The 22,282-nt window shown below is 36.3% G+C and overlaps 2 protein-coding genes across 2 annotated transcripts; both read left to right on the top strand.

Annotated features, from left to right (window-relative positions):
- Window positions 1–6,733: 6,733 nt before the first annotated feature.
- On the top strand, window positions 6,734–8,613 carry LOC121641455 (urokinase plasminogen activator surface receptor-like). Its single transcript, XM_041987591.1, has 5 exons — window positions 6,734–6,867; window positions 7,150–7,269; window positions 7,350–7,496; window positions 7,811–7,921; window positions 8,042–8,613. Exons 1-5 carry the CDS (start codon window positions 6,822–6,824, stop codon window positions 8,242–8,244), a joined length of 627 nt encoding a protein of 208 aa, XP_041843525.1. The 5' UTR covers window positions 6,734–6,821; the 3' UTR covers window positions 8,245–8,613.
- A 9,467-nt stretch (window positions 8,614–18,080) lies between these two features.
- On the top strand, window positions 18,081–19,016 carry LOC121641428 (ly6/PLAUR domain-containing protein 3-like). Its single transcript, XM_041987537.1, has 4 exons — window positions 18,081–18,158; window positions 18,502–18,609; window positions 18,730–18,881; window positions 19,002–19,016. Exons 1-4 carry the CDS (start codon window positions 18,104–18,106, stop codon window positions 19,014–19,016), a joined length of 330 nt encoding a protein of 109 aa, XP_041843471.1. The 5' UTR covers window positions 18,081–18,103.
- Window positions 19,017–22,282: the final 3,266 nt, after the last annotated feature.

Raw genomic sequence — 22,282 nt, 5'->3', positions numbered from 1 at the left:
AAAGCTATGGCAAATAATATAAAAAAAATTTGGACTTATTTCAAACAAATGAAAGTTTGGAGCAGACTTCAGGTTTTCTGGAAGTATTTTGAGATATTGGGAGCATAAAACCTAAATGCAGATTCAACTTGCTAATTTTGTATCTTTTATTCAGGAAAGACCTCTATTTCTCATATAAATACCTCCCAATCCTACTTTATGATCAGAAAAGCTCCCAGCCAGTTATTATAGAACAATCTATGTCACAGAGATTCCATTAAGTTTGATTAATAACAACAACAATGACAAAAACCCTTTTACTGCTGACCATTAAACCTTGCTACATTAGAAAAAAGAAACCAAGTTTTAAGTCTAGTAATATAAAAAATGATCTAAAAAATTCTATGCTGTGGACGAAACTGTGAATTTCCAAGTATTTCAATGAGTGTCCTCTAAAATGTTAACTCATGGATTGGAAAGCAAACTAGATGCAGATGATCTTAAACATATTGATTACTCAGATGGCGTCAGCAGATCTGATATATATTTTGGACCAAAGACGTTTTGTGCCTTGTAAACAAGAACACCTTTCAGTTGTTTCCATTTTGTATCTTTACCACTAGATGTCCTTTATCCAACATGCTGCTCCATCAAAACTTTAAAATATTAGTTTTCCTGGTTGAAGTGGAGTTTAGATAAAGCTCTAAGAGATCATTTGAAAGAAATGTATTGGAATATACACACCACCAGGGAAAAAGGCAACTCAAGATAATTTGCATTTATAGTGGCTCTGACATATTAATCACTTTTACTGTTTACTATGAACAGATGTATTACATGACTTAGTTAAGTCATAAATTAACTTGACTCTTAGAAGGTAGTTTATTAGTCATACGATTTTGCACATTTGCAAGACAACTGGAGCAGAGTTCCTAAACTGGTACATCATTGTTCTTGATGGTGCAGAAGGTTTTGTAAACAGTGAGAAACTCCCCAATTCAATATGTAAAATACTTGCATGACAAACAGGGCAGATGAACTGAACACCCAAAATTAGTGTGGATGTGCTGCTTGTTGCTTCTCACACCAGAAGATGGCAGTAGAGGTGAGGCTTTGGGCTCTGTCTTCTAATAGTTGGTTACATTCTGAACTATTTTAGCTCTGATACAAATGTTTATTGTGTTTTAATAGAACTCATCTGACTCAGTGTGTCTTTCAGCTAAGAACATCCAGCACATGGTGACAGATAAGCAAGACTGTGATGCAACTACAAACCATCATTTAGATATACATAGAATGACATAAGCAAGAACCAGATGTAACTAAGTTATCAGCCAGGTCTGTTGCATTAGATACATGCCTAAATTCAACATTCACACACATTGTACAGCACATCCTAAGCCTGCTTATGTCTATGATAACTGGCCGGTTGCGTGTCAAGCCATCCCATTGTACGAGGCAGTCTCCCAGCCTAAGAAGACACAGTGTGATCACATCCATTGTTTGGGGCTCAGCAGGATGACCAATCCTCTGAGCCCAGCGCTGCATCGCTTTACCTGTGACAACTAGAATAATTTTTTGCTGAATTATGAAAAGATTTACTTTTGTCTTTTTGTTCTCCAGCTTCTAATAAAAGAGGCGGGTTCTAACTGTCTCCTGGTGATATTAGGGACACTCCATGATGTGGGGCACATGTGTGACTGACAGAACATGAGACAGTTACAGCTGAACTAGCAGTTGGAACCATAAACATTACTGGTTTTTCTGTGGACGCAGATGAAGTAAAACACAGAGTACTGGTAGAGCTAAAATGCAAATGAACAAAATGGACAAGGATTTCCTCCTACGTCACTCACATTAAATTCACTTCAGCAAGGACGTTCACTGCAGCCGCTACAGCCTGGAGGAACAGTTTGAATGTTCAAAAAAATAATTTCAAAAACATATTAGCCGTATAAATGAATATCCTGAATACCGTAGCATGAAACATGTTAAACTTGCTTTAGTATTTGCATGCAGTAGAGCTTTTACAAAGCACAAGCACATTTGACATTACATTCTTTAAAATTAAAATTCCATTATTATATTTCATGTCCCAGCTAGACTATTAAACATTCCTACACATCCCACATTTTTAGAGCATATTACAGTTATGCTGTGGAAGATGTACACTCATGCTCAGCTAATTATTCAGGTGTATATAATCTTAAAAAGCCACATCCCTAAAGCAGTTATGTCAACTGGTATTCATATTATTTGCATTAGAAATTTGTTGTACTAAAACCCTCAAATTCTAGAAAAAGTATTTTTTTCCATGACTTGCAGCTGTTGTTTGTGGTTGCAGGTGTTTATTTTACAGTTAGCAATATTTATTACTGTCGTGCCAGGTTTCTTCAAACTGCAGAGATGCTGAAACCTTCCACTCCGTCTGCAAGCCACAACAGCACTGGCTCCTCTGGCAGTGATGATGGAGCAGAATACTACCCTCACATAGGTAGCTGGTCTGTGCAGACAAGCCCACATACTGGCTAGATTTAAATCATGTTAAAAATGTGAGTTTCTCCCTCTCATGCAGTATTCTTCCAGAATAAGGCCAGGCGGGAAGATTTCTGTCCAAGAAATCTGATGAACATGCAGATGGTGGTGGATAAACTAATGGCCCATTCTCACCTCAAATACAAAGTACAGAATGATAAAAGTCTTCAGTTTTGAATTGCTTAAAAACTTTCTTATTCCTGACCTGAGGAAATGTAACACCTGTAGACACAGTTGCATGATGATAAATTTAGTAATAGGATAAAAAAAAGTATAAAAACCAGACCTGTGTGAGATATATCTTCTTTTGCAAGTTCTTACTGATCATCTGTGGCTGAAGTTTTGTGGAACAGGCACATATTTTCTGAAATAAAAGTGGACCTTTTTTAGTTATTTCCATTTTAAAAGCAAGGCTTTTGTAATTTATACAGGAATGAAAGAACTTGAAATGAAGAGTTTTTAGTCACCACTGTTGAATTTGTTGACATAATAGAACATGCAATAACATGCAGCAAAGATTGTCTGTAGTTTTTATTTTCTTGTAAATGATGGTACAGTTTTGTTTTAGACTAATTTTTCATTTCTTTTAATTGTTAACATTTTATAGACCCAGCCTTTTTTTTTCTTAGTGTACATTCAACCAGCCTGATCTGAATGTCAAACACAAACTAGTGAAACTTAGCTGTTGCTGGAGAAAAAAAAAAAAAAAAAAAAAAAACACACCACAAGACACAGTAACCAAGCAGTTTAAACACGTATCGTCACCAAGAGAAACTTGTTGCAAATGCAAGACCACCAAAAGCTGGGAACATAAATGTCTCTGTTTTTGCACGTGTCCTTGTTACATGTGCTTTCAAGCGATTGTTTAATTTGTTCAATCTGGGATGACATGGAAACTAGAACTGGAAGTCATGGTATATCTACTGCACTAGATTCCTTAGCAACTCTTCATGTTTTTTTCTTTGCATTAAGTTGTTAAATTACTGATGTATGATGATGGACTCAGCAGGGTCATCATCCACATTTGCACCTGTGTTGTCCCAGAGTGTACAAGCAAAGATGCAGTGGCGTAACACCGGTTTATACTCACATTTTCTGGAATGATTAAGAATGTAAAGATTTGTCACATTGGGTTACATGTTGGATTGAAAACAGTGGTGACAGCCAACGAAGATCTGTGTTCATAATTTTAAAACACTGCTCAAAACCCATTCCTTTCTCCAATCTTTAAATTCTTGTTAAGCAGGATATTTTTAACAAGTGATGAAATTTCACTCCAAATAACAGTTACTCAGTTTTTCAACTGTCCATGAGAAAGGAAGAACCTGCAGAGCGCCTCGCCCTCTTTACTTCAGTTTATTTCCTGTCCTCATTTCTCTGTTTTTTCAGGTTTCACTTTGTCTTCAGCTCTCTGAATACAGCTGCCTCCACTGCTTATACAAAAAAGGTTTTATATCTGATAAATAGATAACATAAAGAGAAATTTAACTGAAAAGTGGAATCTGTGACAGAAGAGACATAAAACTCAACTCATTTTACTTATTCCTGGAAATTTAATGTCTGTAGACACAGCTGCATGAAGATGAATGTAGTTCTAAGGGGAAAAAGGTATAAAAACCAGACCTGTGTAAGATATATATCTTCTTTTACAAGCTCTTACTATTCATCTGTGGCTGAAGTTTTATGGAACCATGGTTCACATTTTCTCAAATAAAAAATTTGCCTTTTCTTAGTTTATCTTTAAATGCCATTTTAAAAGCAAGGCTTTTGTGATTTACACAGGAATGAAAAAACTTATAGTAAAAAAATTTTTTTAGCTACCACTGTTGAATTTCTTGACATGACAGAACATGATAAATCTGCAGCAGCAAAGACTGTCTGTAGCTTTCATTTTCTTGTAAATGGTGGCACAGTTTTGTTTTAGACTAACTTTTCATTTGTTGCTACAACCATACTGAGATGTGGTTTTAACCTCAGGTATAGAGGAGTGAAACAAATGGTTTCTGCAAAACGGCTCTGAAAAACCACAAATGTTTCCATACGACACAATAAGCAGGCAGCTTAAACATGCAAAGTTACCAAGAGAATACGGTGAACTGGATTTGAAATACTTAATTAGTAATTAAAAGTGGATGTGATAAGAAGTTTCTTGGAAATGTTTCTTATATGCAAAAGTCTGTTAGCTTTTGAACTTAATAATTTATTCAGGATTTAACAAGAATAACAAGATTTAACAAGAATATAAAAACAAGAAGCTTGAAAATATCAGCTACACCTTCTGTAAAAATACATAAACAGTAACTTTAAAAACTACATTGCTACTTTGGTGGAGGTAATAATGTTTTTGATTTTCAAACGTTTGTGTTGATGCTTAAAGAGTTTAAAACTGTCAACTGTATAAATGATAAATTGTAGAATGTAAACTTGATAAAGAGCTTTGAAATGTAAAACCAAAAATGGCTGCTTGGTGCTCCAAGACATCTCTAGCAGACTCAGACCCAGATTTACTAACACTTAGCACCCGATGCAAACCCTGTTTGAGGCAAAAAAAAAAAAAAAGAAAAGAAAAGAAAATGTAGATGTATGAATAGTAAATGTTTTCTGATGTTCGTTTTTTATTAATAAAAATTATTTGTTTATTAAATATCCCAAAAATTCTAAAGCTTTAAGGACTTTAAACTTATTTGAGAAATATAATGTATGTCATTGGTAATTTTTCTATATTTATATTTTTATGTTATTTATCTTTTAATTTTGTTTTGTAAAATTTTTATTCCTGTCAGGTATTTTATTTTGTGTTTATGCTCATCTATTTAATCTTGTGATGTTGATTGTTTTGGGCCCCCATGTTCAGTTTTATTATTTGAACCCTGTCATATAATTGACCTATGTCTTAAATATAGTATTAATAATAAAATTGTACTGGCATTAATTAATATAATTATTTTTTTAATATAAAAAAGCCTCCATGTGTTCCTTGCATTCATTTGGCACGTAGGCCACGTTGATGCAAGGTAACGATGCAAGTGCATCCCAGAACCCTGATTTTGAGATACAAATAAGAGCAAAACCATTTTCTAACAAAGTCATTGTCAGGTGATAGAAAGTTTTTAAATTTCTGCAGGGGTGGGTCTAGAAAAGTTGTGATGGGGGGCCAGGCAGGGGCACTGACCAGAAAAAGGGGGGTACAAATGAACTGTTTTTCTTTTCAATGTTTATTCAGTGTTTTGATTATATGTAATATTGAACTGATCATTACCAATAATATGATCATCTAAAGTATAACAGTAAGAAAAACCCAAGTAGAGGTCAGCTAACACTAAATGTTTGTAAGCAGGTGCTTGCTCTTTCTGTTGATACAATACAGTAAAAACGGGCATATTTCAGGTATAGTTGCGAATGGTGAATAATCATGATTAATTAATTTGTAAACTGTGCTTAATCTTATTAAATGTTTTTATTTTTTGTCAGTTCTAAAATATATACATATTTAACTATATGTACTATAGCTGTTTCTTAACCCTTTAAAATTGCAGTTAAATTATAACACTTGTGAATACGTTTATTTTTCCAAGCAGACCTGACAAATGGAGCCAAATTAAAGAGCAATTTTTAAATATTCAAATGAAATAGGTAATAAAGTTAATGCTTATTTGGCCTGTACATTGGCCTAGAAGAGTCAACGCATTAGAAAAGCTATGAATACTAAAGTGACAACACATTACCCACAACAGAAGTTATGCTACAATGGAAGTGACCATCGTTCAGGTCCTTACACATAGATCGACGAGGAGAAGGAGAGGTATCTGTCCTACTCCCCTCCCTCACAGACAGCACCCGGCTCACCCGGAAAGCTGTTAACATCGCCACTTTCCCAAATCTTCTGCTCACTCAGCTTCTCCTCACTTTGAAATTTAACCCTTACAGTGCTCAGTTTTTCCCTCAATTCGTTATTGACCTTTGCTATTTTAACCATTTATCAAGGAAACACTCAGTCTAGTTGGACATGCTGCACCATTTTTAAACTCTCTGAAAAAGAGCAGAACCAGATGATGGACAATTTTACCAACATTGATGAAAATATCAGCACCAAACTAATGTGAGAAATTATTTATATGAAGAATAGTGAAAACTGAATTAAAATTGCACAGCTGAAAAAAACAAAACAAAACAAAAGATAATAAGTTTTATATGAATTCAATATTTATTGAGGGCGAGTTAATAGACACTGGAGGGAGGAGCCTTCCTAGGACATATTTAAAGCCAGAACAGAGCGAAGTGAAACCCACTTGTTTCCCAACAACACAATGCATCTCTTTACTCTGGTCCTTGGGATCTGGCTTCTTCCAAAAGGTAAGCTTTCTTCTGTTCATTATTGTTGTAATATTACTTATCTCTTCAAAAAAAAAACAAAAAAAAAAATCAAAAAACTATTATCTAGTTAATTATCTGTAATCATGTTTTTGATTTTATGTCCCTCTTTATTTCATTTTTTGCCTGTGTTTTAGGTATTTTCTATATTGCCCTTTTTTTTATAAAATATTAAGAATAATTTCCTTCAGGATTAATGTGGTAACGCAGTATTGTTGCTATTTTGTTGACAGTAAATGCTCCTTATGCTTATTTTTTTATCAGTCGACACCCTGACATGTTATGAGTGTGTACCGGGACTCTCTGGAAGTTGCACTGAGTCAACCAAACAATGTCCCACAGCAGATCATCAGTGTGGAGCAATGAGAGTTTTAACATATGCAGGTATGTTTTGGGATATGCACTGGTCATTGATCCCCTTCTTGGCACTGACTCAGTCTACAATTGTTGCATTTTGGTTGCAGGAGTTTCAAAACTTTCTGATATTCAAGCAAAGGGTTGTACTTTGGCTCAACAATGTATTACTGGTTCAGTCAACTTTGGAGCTGCCAAAACCATGCTGACCAGCAAGTGCTGCAACTCTGACCGTTGCAACAGCCAACCTGCTCCTGGTAATTTCCATTCTTGTTCATTTAAAGTTGTGTCATGTTGTTCTAACTATAGTTTGTTGAATTTATACTGTGTGTAAAATGATTGGTGTAATATCAGGCCAAAAAACATGTTAAGTGCTAAAAAAGATCATTTGTTTGCTACTTCAGAGCCTGACTCTGAAGTATAGCTTCATTTACTAGTTTATACAAGTCATTTGTTACCTTGTGGTTTTTTAGGTCTTCAAACTGTTAAATCACACATTAAAAAGGAAACATTCCTTTTAATTGCTTCAACACCCTTTTATTTCTCTAATAACTGATGTTTTATTTTGCAGATGCCAGCCAATCCTCTCCAAATGGCAAAAAGTGCTTCACCTGTGAAGGAGAAACATGCACTAAAACTTTAAACTGCGAAGGGAATGAGGACCACTGCATCAAAACAACATGTAAGAGACCTGCTGCTTCCTCTATCCTCCTCTACATCTCTTCTCTGCTCTGAACAATGTTAAGTAGTTCTAATATTAAACAGTGAATCTAAAGTTATAACATTGTTTTTATTCTCTCAGTGGCTGTAGGAGGAAATAAGGTGACAGTGAAGGGCTGTGCCTCCAAGACGATTTGCACAGCTGCTTCAAATCCGCAGCTTTCAGGAGTTGTTGGAGCAGAAATGAGCTGCTGTCAGGGCGACTTCTGCAACAGTGCCAGCAGTGCAAGCGCCGGCCTGCTGCTGTTGGTGGGGCCACTTATTTCTTTGGTCTTGTTCTCTTAGCTGATGAAGACAGCAGCATCATTGTCCAGTTTTTCTTATCATATTGGTTTAATTAAAGAGTTAACACCCCTGTTCTTCTTTCAGTACATGCGTGTGTGACAGTGGTGAAAACATTTTAGTAAGATACGATGTAAAGGAAAGGCAAAAGGTTATCTGCTTGTTACGGTTGTTTTTTTTTAGTGTGTGTGTTTGTGTGACTTTAGAAACCAGATGTGTCTGTTTTTACATAAAAAATATTTAAATGTTATTCAATGTTTTAACAAGTAAGAGTCAGATAATGGACTTACAGGGAAATAGTGTTTCCATTTAATATCTCCTTATTTTTATTGAAAAAGTGTATGCCAAAACAAATAAACAAATCCACAAAAACAGCTTTAGAGATTGAAGACAGTGTAAATTTGCGTACAGACAGTCACTTAACCTCTTTCAGTGGAGAGAGAAAAGAATTTCAGAGTAACCAGAAAGCAACCATTCCTCCATCTAGTGGAGAATTTCTGCAACAAGAAGTGTATTCATTACATTACAGTAAGTTAGCAGACACTTTTCTTGAAAGCGACTTACAGTGGTAAGGCAGTAGCGTTAAGGGTCTTGCGTAAGCATGGATGCCCTGCCAAGTGAGCGAACCAGCTGTAGGTATTCACACTTCATCCACTTATCAGATGGTTTTGCAACTTTCTTCTTGCCCAGAAAAAATGAATGAAAAACAACACTGAATCTCACAAATTGGAGAAATTTTGTCCTCTACAAATAATTATTAATTCACACAGTTTTTTTATCTTGTATTTTTTTAGTTGCTGGCTTTAATACAGCAGTAATGAATCAATGTTTTGTGTCTGGAAGAAGACATAATCCAAAAAACAAAAATTTGTTTTGTTATTTATTTCTTGTGCAATTTCTTTTTTACGTAATTGGCCTTGGCTTTAAAGAGGCATTAAATAACTTTCCAACCTTAAAACACCTTGTTCCAGACTCGTTTGATGCCACAGTAACATCTATGATGTGCATTTGTGGAGTCATTGCTGCCGAGCAGCATCCTGGGGCTCAGAAACAGCATATAGAGAATTCACATGTGATATCACCACAGCTTTCTCTGCCATTTTGGAGGCACCCGCCTACTGTTTCCGTCAACACAGTGAAGGCAGGAGAAAAAAGGGCATCAGAAAGGCCAAGCAGAGGTACAAACAACAGATTGAAGAGCACTTTGAACACTGTAACCAAACATGTCAGCTCACAGATCAGCCATGACAGCAAACTGAACTGGTTGGTTGCTCACTTTGAAACACAGAGCAATAGACGAGGTCCCCAGATTTCCCCTCACAAGGAAGAACCAACTCTCATTCTCTAGAACCATCAAGTGAGATTGGCTCTAAGTAAAATAAAGTCTCCAAACTGCAGCATGACCAGATGGGGTGCCAGGCCGCACATTATAGTCATGTGCTGACCAGCTAACAGGAGTATTCACCAAAAATCCAACTTCTCCCTGCATCTAGCTGTTGTCCCCACCTGCCTCAAATCCACAACCATCATACCAGTACCCAAGACGTCATCTGTAAGTTGCCTCAAGTTTTACCGCCTGGCTGCTCTGACCCTGGTCTCTAATGAAGTGCTTCAAAATTCTCTCCCACCTCAGAGACCTCATCTCAGCAGATCTGGACAGCTACCAGTTTGCCGACATGTACACCCAGATGCTCTTCATCAACTTCAGCTCCAACTGTGGTCAGTCCCCACAAACTGGTTCACAAAGTCCACAGCCTTGGACTGACCACTTCACTCTGTGCCTGGATCATGGACTTTCTAAACGGCAGACCCCAAAATGTCAGAATAGGCAAACACACATCACCCAACCTCTTCATGAACTGTGTTCTCAGCCTGTACCCACCTCTCCAACATCATAGTGAAATTAATCTGCGACACTATTGTAGTGGGACTCATCACATCATGGTGCTCACAGCTTGGTTCTGAACACCACCAAAACTAAGGAGATCATCATGGACGTCAGGAGGTCCAGCTTTCTATCAACAATGAGGAGGTGGATGTGGTGGACATGTTGCACCCCTGGTTGTGGGGGGTGGCTGGTAAAAAGATATAAATGACCACAAGGGAGACTCAGTGATGTTTCCTCATGAACAGGTTCACTCGAATGGTATGGAACAACCTAATGAAATGCAAGGCTTGCAGTAGTAGAATACATACCCTCGTAGCATACATATGGCTTCTGGTAATAATTCCAATATAAGTATCAACTATTACAACACACAAAATTATAACGAACATTGTAAAACACATAAAATAAATCACTAAATGTATAAACAAATGTCAGACATATCATCTATTAACACAAATGCTTACTAATAATATAACCATTGTGTACTCACGCTAGCGTGGCTAACTCATGAGGCTAATCCACGAGACTTATGCTAACACACTGATTTAACCAAGCTAACATTCATTTTCCGACACACATTGTAGTAATGGTACTCCAACTTACTTAGAACATAAGAAAAACAAACTAACAATTATCACAGTTATGTTTAGTGTTATTTACACATTACCTAGTAAAAAGATATAAATGACCACAAGGGAGACTCAGTGATGTTTCCTCATGAACAGGTTTACTCAAATGAGAAACCTCCGTTAAATCCCCTTGTGAGCATGCGCAGCGAGACAATCAATCCATGAGTAACGGATCGCTGGGGAAACACAGCTTAAACAATCTTAGATTGAATGGGATTGTATAAACAAATTACTTAACCGTTTTAGCTCAGTTTATACTCTACGTAATGAATTAATCATTTTTACATTTTTCCCCAACACAAATAAACAATATCGCACCTCCTCAGTAAGAGGCCAAATTACAACTTATCACAGACAACATCAAATTCTTGGAACTTCATATCACTTGGTCTCTAAACACCAATAAAAATAATAAAAAGCATGCATGTCATAATGTCAAAATGACATCAAGTAAAGGTTTGATACGACGTAAAATTTTTCAAACTGTTTGTCTGTTTATTGTAAGGGTAGGCTACAGCTATTTAATGTTACTGCTATAAAATTTAAAGTAACATGTTAAATTTCTATTTGCCCAGATGAGCTGAGAAAATTTTTACAGCTACAACAGGCACCTGTAGATTCTGCTAGAGAGGAGGCCTCAGCCTAATTGTCTTCACCAGAAGCTCTCAGTGAAGAATATAAGTTCATTCAGCAAAGAATAATGACTGCAGTACTATTACGTTTTATAATTTTTGTTTATCTAACAATTATTAAATAATATTTGGATCTGTAGCAAGCAGATCAAAATGAAGAACACTGAATGCACAATGCAGAAATGTCATAAAGATGACTGAATACAGACAAGCAGCCTGTCTGTGTCTCTGAGTGGCTGGAAGGGCATGAGGGAATTATCTTACTAACTAAACCACTTTGTGTTACAACTTACATATGAAATATGCTTCAAAAATTTAATTTGATTGCTTGATTTTTTTTTTTATAAATGTAGCAGTTTTTATAGTTTAATGTGTGTTTTTTGATTGCACCGTGTTAATAAACAGAAAAGAATTTGTACGTTAGTTACAAAACGTGTGCGACTGACTTATGTAGTTTCAGTTTCGGTAAACATTTTGCTGCGAAGGGTGGGGAGCAAAACTCCTGTTTTGCCCAGGGCACCTGCCGGCCTGGAGCCGGCCCTAAGCAGCGCTCCCAGACCTGGATGCTGGGAATTTTAAGCTCATCAGCATGGACAGAACTCACCCCTGACACTACCTGTTTGTTCCCCTCGCCTCAGGAAGGCGCTGTTGGACAATAAAAACATGGACAAACAGACTGAGAAACAGCTTTTTCCCCAGAGCTGTGGCCTCCATCACACCACCCACTTCTAACACTACCTCATGCACTGCTGTGCAATATGTGGTCTATAATACATTGAACAGTTCATATTTATATATACATATAGCTGTAAATATTGTACTTATTTATCTGTGTTACCTGCAGTATGTATGTGTATATTTATGTAGATGTGCATGTATATGTATGTACATGTACATATGTGTATATGTGTGTATATATATATACAGTGTTGGGGGTAACGCGTTACAAAGGTAACTCGTTACTCTAATATACTACGTTTGGCAGTAACGAAGTAATACAACGCGTTACTAACTATATTTTGGTAATATTATTACAGTAAATGAGTCCGGTAATGCGTTACAATCCCAACTGTCAGTATAAACATCAGACAAATAAATAATAAAACAACCATCGCGCAACAGCCGAAAATAAATATGAAGTAGAAGAAGAAGAAGAAGAGGAAGAAGAAGAAGACGAGGGCGGCGGCTTTAAATTAACAGAAGAAGAAGAAGAAAAGGACGAGGAATGATGGCAACCGACTCGACATTTTCTAAGTGGGTTTACTCTCACTATTTTGAATACATCAGAGAAATCGAAAAGAACAATGAGGTGTAGAACAAGAGTTTGTATCACATCATGTCGTTTAATTCTTCCATATCATTACATTATTGTAATTCAGCAGTTCATATTAACAACTACTTTCTGATGCAACCTCATTAGACTTTGTTGCCACACACATACTATAATAATGAGGAACTACATTTAAATGAGAACTATTCACCATGACAAAATATTGCGCACCTTCATTGCGTAATGCCTTGTCCTAAATGCTTATTTTGGTGAAAAGTAACTGAAAAGTAATATGTTACTTATTACTTTATACAGAGAGTAATATTGTAAAGAAATGTATTACTTAAAATTGAAAGTAACTGGTAATGTGAAATATATTACACTTGGGAAGTAACTTTCCCAACACTGTATATATATATATATATATATATATATATATATTAGGACTGTCAAACATTTTTTTTATCTGATTAATCACAGCTTTTAAATAAATTAATCATGATTAGTCACCATTCGCGGCTATGCCTGAAATTCGCCTGTATTTCGCTTGAGTAAACGTCAAACGTCCAATGGTCAGTAAACGCAGCATGTAATGTACTTCTATATGCTGTTCTAAAACATCTCTTCCATGTTCTAGATCATCATTCTGAATGTAAAAAAAAATTATAAAAAAAAAAAAAACACAGATGTAGTGACTGAAGTTAAACAGCCAACAATGATGAAGAAATAAATGATAAAACTGATCTGGATGAAAACTGCTTTTTCCTTTTATCATTGAAGTGTGAGTGTTTGTGCAGCAGTGATAAAAGTCCTACCGCAGCATCATCCAAAGTAAACACCTGCTGATAAAATACATCATTGGGAAGTTTTTCTTCACTTTTTTACATTAGATGATTACTTTTTTTTAATTTTGTTTTGTTTTACGCTCATTTGATTTTCAATCCATTACCTCATAAATAATAACTAGACCAATCAAATTCTAAAAATGAAAAAAGCTACAATATTCTGTGATGACGACCTCTTTGCCTGACCTGCTGTTCCTGCTGTTGCGGGCTGGCAGGTGAGAGAGTGGAGGGAGGGGAGCGGCACATCCTTGTTCATAATGATAATACTGATGGACGACATCACCTTATTATGTGTTGCCAACAAAAAAAATCATTAAAAAAGTTTATAATGAAAAGACAATCCAAGCCGTCAGGTACTGCTTACAGAAAATGTAGGAAGGAGGAGGAGGGAAAACGAGCCCAAAGTAGAGGTACGTCTGAGTTACTGAACATTAAGGCAGTGTGTGTTAACTTTTCATTTTGACAATGACAGTGGGCTAACACTAAGATAGGCGTTATTGTACTGTAACAATGTCTGAACAACATGATTAAGGTACCACCTATATTATGCAATAAAAAGCATGCATGTCATAATGTCAAAATGACATAAAGTAAAGGTTTGATACAACACTTTCTTATAATTGTATTTGCAAAGCAGTATTGTCGGTAAGCATTTTGCCTTGTGGGGTGGGGGACAAAACTCTTGTTTTGCCTAGGGCACCTGCCAGCCTAGAGCCGGCCCTGCCTCTGGTCAATGGTGGGGTGATCTCCTGGTGTGAATAGATACCCAAGATTTTGTTTCCTCCCCTGGTTCAGCAGCACCATGAAGATGTTCATTTATATTCAGTTAGGAGACAAAAACTAGAGGCTAGAGTTTGTTGTTTGTAGAATAGGATATGGGCAGTGTGTATGTATGTAAGTGTGAGAGACAGAACATAGGATCATATTTCTCAGTCATGTTAATGTTTTTTGTGTTACTGATGATTCATGTTTCTTTTTTTGTTTTGTTTTGTTTGTTTGTTTGTTTTTTTTTGTTTGTTTTGTTTGTTTTGTTTTTTTTGTTTGTTTTTTTTTTTGTTTGTTTTTCCCCCAGCTTGTTTGTCTTTAGTATAGATGCTCCCAGTGAATATCAGCTTTATTTTTCTAGCAGTGGTTTTCTGTTTCCTCTCAGGTGCATGGGCTGGTTGTCTGTTTTTTTTCCAGCTTGGACTGAAGAGCTGATGCTGTTGTTTTCTATCTGGTGTGTCCTGAGCCGTATTAGTCTGTCAGAGCTGTTATGCTGGCCTGTCGACAGCTCCAGTAGACTCTGGAAAGCTCTGGAGACTTGCAGCAGGTTGTGGCAGCTGCAGGAAGTGCCGTGTGTGTTTAATAAAGCATTAAAAATAAAAAGAAAATAAATAAATAAATAAAAACTTGCTGTTAGCGATACCTCTACATAAGTATCATGACTGCCATGTGTTCCTAGCATTCGTTTGGCATGTAGGCTATGTTGATGCAAGGTAATGTGTTGCGTGCACGAGTTGCAATATTGGCTTGAATGCTAGTGGCGCTCATGCAAACAAGAGCATGAAAGGTCAGATGTAAAAACAATGACGAGACTGTCCAATGACGTGTACCATTACGTTCACAGTAAGTATCTCCCAGAACCATGATTTTGAGATACAAATCAGCAGCTTGTTTTTTTTTTTTTCTGCTTAGCTTGTGGTTCTTTGAAAAATTTTACATGTCGCATTGTACAAGAGAAGGATGCGGGCAGCAAAGAGAAACACAGCCGAAAAGAGAAGAAAACTTCTGGCTTGGTTTGTGAGGTGCAACGAGAAATACGCATTTGTGCTGCAAAGACAGCGGCGCCAGAGAGTAAGCAACTTCATGCCATGTTATCATGTTTGTCATGCAGATGTGCTCATATGTTTACTAACTTGTACAAAGTAACCTCTGTACCCCAAAATATATTACATGGGTAACTAAAATATTAAATGCAGTGCACTGCTCTAATGAAAAGAAGATGTACGTGTCCCTGGGCATGTTTTCCAACTCCTCCGTTTTCAGTGCTCCAGTCTTTTGTTTACTTCCTGTGTTTATGAAAACATAACATAAAAATAAGTAACTCTAAAGAAAAAAAACAAGAATATAAGATGGGAAGGATATACATGATTTAACAAGATACAGGTTTCACATATAGCAATGTTAAATTGCACATTTCCTTATTTATGTTGCTCCCTTTTATACATGCTTTTTTTTGTAAAGTATATTATGTTGTATTACATTTAAATTAATAGTGTGTTAAGTTATGGTTCTCTTTTCTTTTATTTTAGATACTTATAATTTGTTGCTTCTCGTCATTTGGGCTCTCAGCCGGACCAATGAGTGGGGGGTGGGAGGGTGACAATCCCAGGGTTTACACACATGCAGTGGGTCCACAATTTCCAAATGTCAAAGAAAACATTTTCATACTTTTGGCTACGTCTAGCGATGGAGAGGCAAAACATCAACTTCAGAACCTATTTGCCCCTGAGGAAAAGAGTTGCCATGGCACTGTGGAAGCTGGCAACCAACATTGAATACAGTAGTATCATTCATCTTTTTGGTGTTAGTAAATCATCAGTGTGTTGATGTGTGAAGGACTTCTGTAAGGCTGCCTGCACATTCTTAGTTCCTGAAATTATGTGTTTTCCAGACTGGGAAAGTTTTTTATGTTACATATAAGTTGACACACCCACAGCCTGTACAGATTTAGTTATGTGATTGTTTGCTTTAATAAATTCTGTTACCTTGTTGATTTCCTTGCGTTTTTATAAACCTTTTGAATGTGAAATATCAGCTTAGCAGATGCACAAGTGTTGCTTCTACAGTGCACTAAAATCTTTCTTTAATAACTAATATAATGAAACTGGAATGATTATACAAAACATTGTTATTTTAATTCCTGTTTCAGCAATAGCAAAGTCAGTAACTTGATCTGTAATTATAATTAAATGTTTTGAGTTTATATGTTATATCATTTATAAATATAATTTTATATAATTAGAAATTATTGTAAATATGTTGGACGCACAACTAATTACATATTTTACTTACTAGAAATAAGAAATGCACAAAAAATGTACTAGATAAACCACTTTTATTAACAAACAAAAACAGAAATAGGAGCTAAACTGAATGATAGTTTTTATGCCGGCTGAAAGGCACTACTGCCTGGGCGGTGGCACTGGGTCATGAATGCCTCCCAACACTTGAACAAGCTGCCCAAGGACACAGAGGAAGACCTGGTTGAAGGTAGCTGACTGGTCCATCTGCTGCCGGGTAAGTTCTGTCTCCTGGTGCCTCGCTTCCTGGGCATCCAGACGCAGTGCCTGAAACTGATGCTTAGAAAGGCTCTCTATTCTCTCCAGCTGCCTTTTATGTCCAGCCTGCATCTCCTCCACGACTGTGCTCCCATCCAGCTGCGACCGTCTTCAACTGGAATATACAAAAGACCAGCATATAAAGTCAGAATAACAAAGTCATTGTCTGGTGGTAGAAAGTATTTAAATTTATGCAGGGATCAGTCTAGAAAAGTTGTGATGGGGGGCCAGACAGGGGCACTGACCAGAAAAAGGGACACAAATTAACTGTTTTTTTTCAATGTTTATTCAGTGTTTTAGAACTGATCATTGCCAATAAAGTGATCATCTAATGTAAAAATGTAAGAAAAACCCAAGTAGAGGTCAGCTAACACTAAATGTAAGCAGTTGTTGGCTCTTTCTGTTGATACAATACAGTAAAAACAGGTATATTTCAGGTATAGTTGCAAATGGTGAATAATCATGATTAATTTGTAAACCGTGATTAATCTTATTAAATGTTTTTATTTTGTCAGTTCTAAAATATATACATATTTAACTATATGTACTGTAGCTGTTTCTTAACCCACTAAAATTGCAGTTAAATTATAACACTTGTGAATATATTTATTTTTCCAAGCAGACCTGATAAATGGAGTCAAATTGAAGAGCAAATTTTAAATATTCAAATGAAACAGGTAATAAAGTTAATGCTTACTTGGCCTGTACATTGGCCTAGATGAGTCAAAGCATTACACAAGCTACGAATACAAAAGTGACAACACATTACCCACAACAGAAGTTATGCTACAATGGAAGTGACCATCGTTCAGGTCCTTACACATAGATCGACGAGGAGAAGGAGAGGTATCTGTCCTACTCCCCTCCCTCACAGACAGCACCCGGCTCACCCGGAAAGCTGTTAACATCGCCACTTTCCCAAATCTTCTGCTCACTCAGCTTCTCCTCACTTTGAAATTTAACCCTTACAGTGCTCAGTTTTTCCCTCAATTCGTTATTGACCTTTGCTATTTTAACCATTTATCATGGAAACACTCAGTCTAGTTGGACATGCTGCACCATGTCCCTCTCTCATTTTTAAACTCCCTGAAAAAGAGCAGAACCACAAGACGGACAATTTTACCAACATTGATGAAAAAAAACAAAAGATATTCAGTTTTGTGTGAATTCAATATTTACTGAGGGCGAGTTAACAGACACTGGTGCAGGAAGGAGGAGCCTTCCTAGGACCTACTTAAAGTCAGAACAGAGCGAAGTGAAACCCACTTGTTTACCATGAACACATTGCATCTCTTTACTCTGGTCCTTGTGATCTGGCTTCTTCCCAAAGGTAAGCTTTCTTCTGTTTATTTTTGATTTATGTTATTTTACTTTTCTCTTCTAAAAATAAAAAACAAAACAAAAAAAATTATATTTATATAATCTAGTTAATATCAGTAATTATGCTTTGGATTTTACATCCCTCATGCCACAATTTCTAATTAAAGTTATGGAAGCCTTCATTTGCTAGTTTTGAATTAACATTTGTAATTGAGAGAAACTTCCAGGATTATTTTCACACAATAATTAAACTTTTAGGTTTTCAAAAAGTTAAATCACACATTAAAAAGGAAACATTACTTTTATTGCTTCATCACTCTTGTTCCTTCAATAACGGATGTTTTATTTTGCAGATACCAGCCAATCCTCTCCAAATGGCAGGAAGTGCTTCACATGTGATGGAGAAACATGCACAAAAACTGTAAACTGCAAAGGGAATGAGGATCACTGCATGAAATCATGTAAGAGACCTACTGCTTCCTCTATCCTCCTCCACATCTCTTCTCTGCTCTGAACAGTGTTAAGTAATTCTAATATTAAACAGTGAATCTACAGTTAAAACATTGTTTCTATTCTTGCAGGGACTGTAGATGGAAAAAACATGACGAAGGGCTGCGCCTCCAAATCCGACTGCGCACCCAATCAAGTGCTACGGCCCGGAACAGGAATGAGCTGCTGTCAGGGCGACTTCTGCAACAGTGCCAGCAGTGCAAGTGCTGGCCTGCTGCTGTTGGTGGGGCCACTTATTTCTTTGGTCTTGTTCTCTTAGCTGATGAAGACAGCAGCATCATTGCTCAGTTTTGCTTATAATCTTGGTTTAATTAAAGAGTAAACACCTCTATTCTTCTTTCAGTACACGCATGTGTGACAATGGTGAAAACATTTTAATAAGGTACGATGTAAAGCAAAGGCAAAATGTTTTCTGCTTCTTTCGGATGCTTTTGTGTTTGTGTGTGTGTTATTCTTGTTAATTTCTTTCCAGTATAAAAGAAAATACCTAAATACTGATCCAAATTTCTGTTGTTTAGTGCCTTTACCAAACAGAAGTGCACAATATTTCATTGTCATAGATGAAACATGAAATAAACTTTATTTCTTTTCTCTCGGTTGAAAATTCTATTTTGGCCTTTGTGGATGCTCACTTATTTAAGATTTGCATACAGACTAATGTAGAGGTTAAGTCAGGACATGGGGAAGTCCTGACTTCTGTATTAAGTTTTAACAAGTAGGAGTCAGATAATGGCCTTACAGGGAAACAGTGTTGAGCTGCAGTCAATTGACAATGAATCAGGAAATTGGAATATCCAGAGATAAACAACAGGTTGGAGAGTGGAGGAGAGTCTAGAAATTTCTGTAAATATATATTAACTATTAAACTGCATTTGCAGTTTAATAGTTATCTATCTATCTATCTATATATATGTATATATATATATATATATATATATATATATATATGAACGGTAGTGTATATATATACATGATCACCATCAGGTAAACCGACAGAAAGCAGGATTAGAATCTCACAGCTTCTAGATGGTGAGGAGAGAGAAATATTCACAATATGCACAATAACTTTTATCCATGCACCTTTAGTTCTTCATTATCAAGATGTCTGGCCTATAAATTATCTAACCTTTCATTCTTGACATTTAACAAGGGGTTAACATTTCCTTTCGGGTGTAGCGTCAGATGTGTAGATGCAACTATAAACATGTGTGGTATTTACAGAAAGTCCAGAATCTCAGCTAACAGCTCAGCAAAACCATTTCTATCATCAACAAACACAGTTAAGTCTGAAAAATATGTAAACACAGATGATGTCTCCCCATGAACACGAACAAACGACTCCTCTACTGAAAGCTCACATCTCACAGATTCCACAGCTGGAAGTTTAATTTCGCTAAGACCAAGATTCACTGAACCAGAGGCAGAAGAAGGCCCGATTCATGCTTTACATTTGTAAAAATAAAACTGCAGCTCTATGTTTGCTCTGTGGACCACATGCTGCCCTTATCTATGGTGAGGCCCTCGGGTCATTGGTGAGGTGAGTTCCTGGTGTGAATAGATTCCCAAAATTTTGTTTCTTCTCCTGGTTCAACAGCACCACGGAGACGTTTATTTCCATTCATATTTGTTATATTTATATATTTAGTCAGGAAACAAAAACTAGGGGTCAGAGCTTGTTGTTTGTAGAATATGATACAGGTCGGGTGTATGTGCTTTGTGTGTATGTAAGTGTGAGAGACAGAACAAAGGATCATACGAAAGAAAGGATTTGATCATATGTGTCAGTCATGTTAATGTTTTTTTTTTGTTTTGTTTTGTTTTGTTTTTTTTTTGTTGCTGATGATTTGTGGTTTTTTTCTTTTGTTTTTCCCCCTGTCTTTATTATAGATGCTCCCAGTGAATATCAGCTTTGTTTTTCTTGAAGTGGTTTTCTGTTTCCTCTCACGTGCATGGGCTGGTTGTCTGTTTTTTTCCAGCTTGGACTGAAGAGCTGATGCTGTTGTTTTCTATCTGGTGTGTCCTTGTCTCCTTTTTCTTCTCTTCGCTCTCTTTTCTTTTCTGTTTGCTCCATTCTTTCTTTTATCCCCCACCCTTCTTGTCAGATCCAGCAATGGTGTGTAAATTAAGCAATAGACTAATTTAAAAATAAAGTGTAATACTTAATTATTAAGAGGGGCCTTATATCCATAAAACTCTTCTTGGTAACACAGCAGCCAGCAGCCAGGCCACCATTCTATTTCATGATGGTGGACAGGACAAGTTAAAAGAAAAAGAAAAGAAAAGAAAAAAAAAATAATAATAAAGAATCAGGTTTGTAAACATTTTTTTTTTTATACTTGGGTGTTTGAAGACTTGTGTTTTTGATATGCATAAATAGTTGTTTTTTATTATGTAAAGCACAGTCCTACTTCGCATATAAAAAGTGCTATATAAATACATTTAACTAGTTTGGAAATTATTCACTTTTCAGTTATGAGCCATGATCGCTGACATGGTATTGTTTTCAACTCTTGTGTGTTTGTGTCTCATTAGTTTTGATGCCTTTCAACACATAGATGTCCCAAGCACATCCACCTTCAAAACTGGCCTTGATTTTGAGTTCAGCTTCATGCCTGTTAATTTTCCTCACAGACATCCTCCATTAGAAACACACTTGAGTTGATTAACTGTCTCTACAAATAGACAGGCTATATAAGCACCTGCAATGTACTTAAAACCAACTGTGTGGCTGCTCTCATTTCAGTTAGTTTTACACCATAAAAAAATCCAAGGTACAAACAAGATCAGCATTACAATCTAATATGGTGATTATAAAAAACACTAACAATAAATATAGTTACACTGCAGTGTATGTATATTCTATCTTTTAATAAGGTTCAGATCAAGTAAAGCAGGGGTGGCCAAAGTCAGTGCCCAAAAGGGGGCGTCCTGCAGCCTTTGGATGTTTCTGCTGCAGCACAACTGAATCAGATTAAAATATTGACATGTTTGGGGAGTACTTAACACGCTGTTGAGGAGAGCCACTTAATTTTAATAATGTATGTTGGGGCAGGGAAACTAAAACTTTCAGGTCTGTGGGTTTTGAGGACCAGAGCTGGACACCCCTGAAATAAAGTAATAAAATCGGTGACTTTCTACTCAAAAATTTAATTCACATCAATAGAACAGTGAACAAAAATCCACATGACTACAAAGACAGAAACACAAAAATATATTGAACTAGTTCTGATAAAAACCACACACACTCAACCTCCCAGACACACAAATGGACTCATGGGGAAAATTATACCAACTAAGCCATCATGACTCATAATTACAAACATACTAATAATACTTTGTGCAAAGACTTTTCTAAGCAGTCATTGCAATCATGTCCTTTATTCTGTGAAACATCATATCTCTTTATCCAAATCCTTTACCCAAATTTCCCTGAGGGCTCTCTGAAGGGATTAATAAAGTATTTCCATTCTATCCACATCTCTATTCCAAGTAAACTGCAGAAAAGAGAAGAACTGAAACTGTACAAGTGCTTCAAAACACATCAATACACAGAATTTATCTAAAGAAAATGCATTTGTCGCTATGAATGCGTGTCACATTAGCACCAAGTACTATTCACACTTA

The sequence above is a fragment of the Melanotaenia boesemani genome, chromosome 6, assembly GCF_017639745.1.
Source record: "Melanotaenia boesemani isolate fMelBoe1 chromosome 6, fMelBoe1.pri, whole genome shotgun sequence".
In the NCBI taxonomy this organism is placed as follows: Eukaryota; Metazoa; Chordata; class Actinopteri; order Atheriniformes; family Melanotaeniidae; genus Melanotaenia; species Melanotaenia boesemani.
The sequence above is the reverse complement of the archived record's forward strand: the minus strand, read 5'-3'. Positions and strand labels throughout refer to the sequence as shown.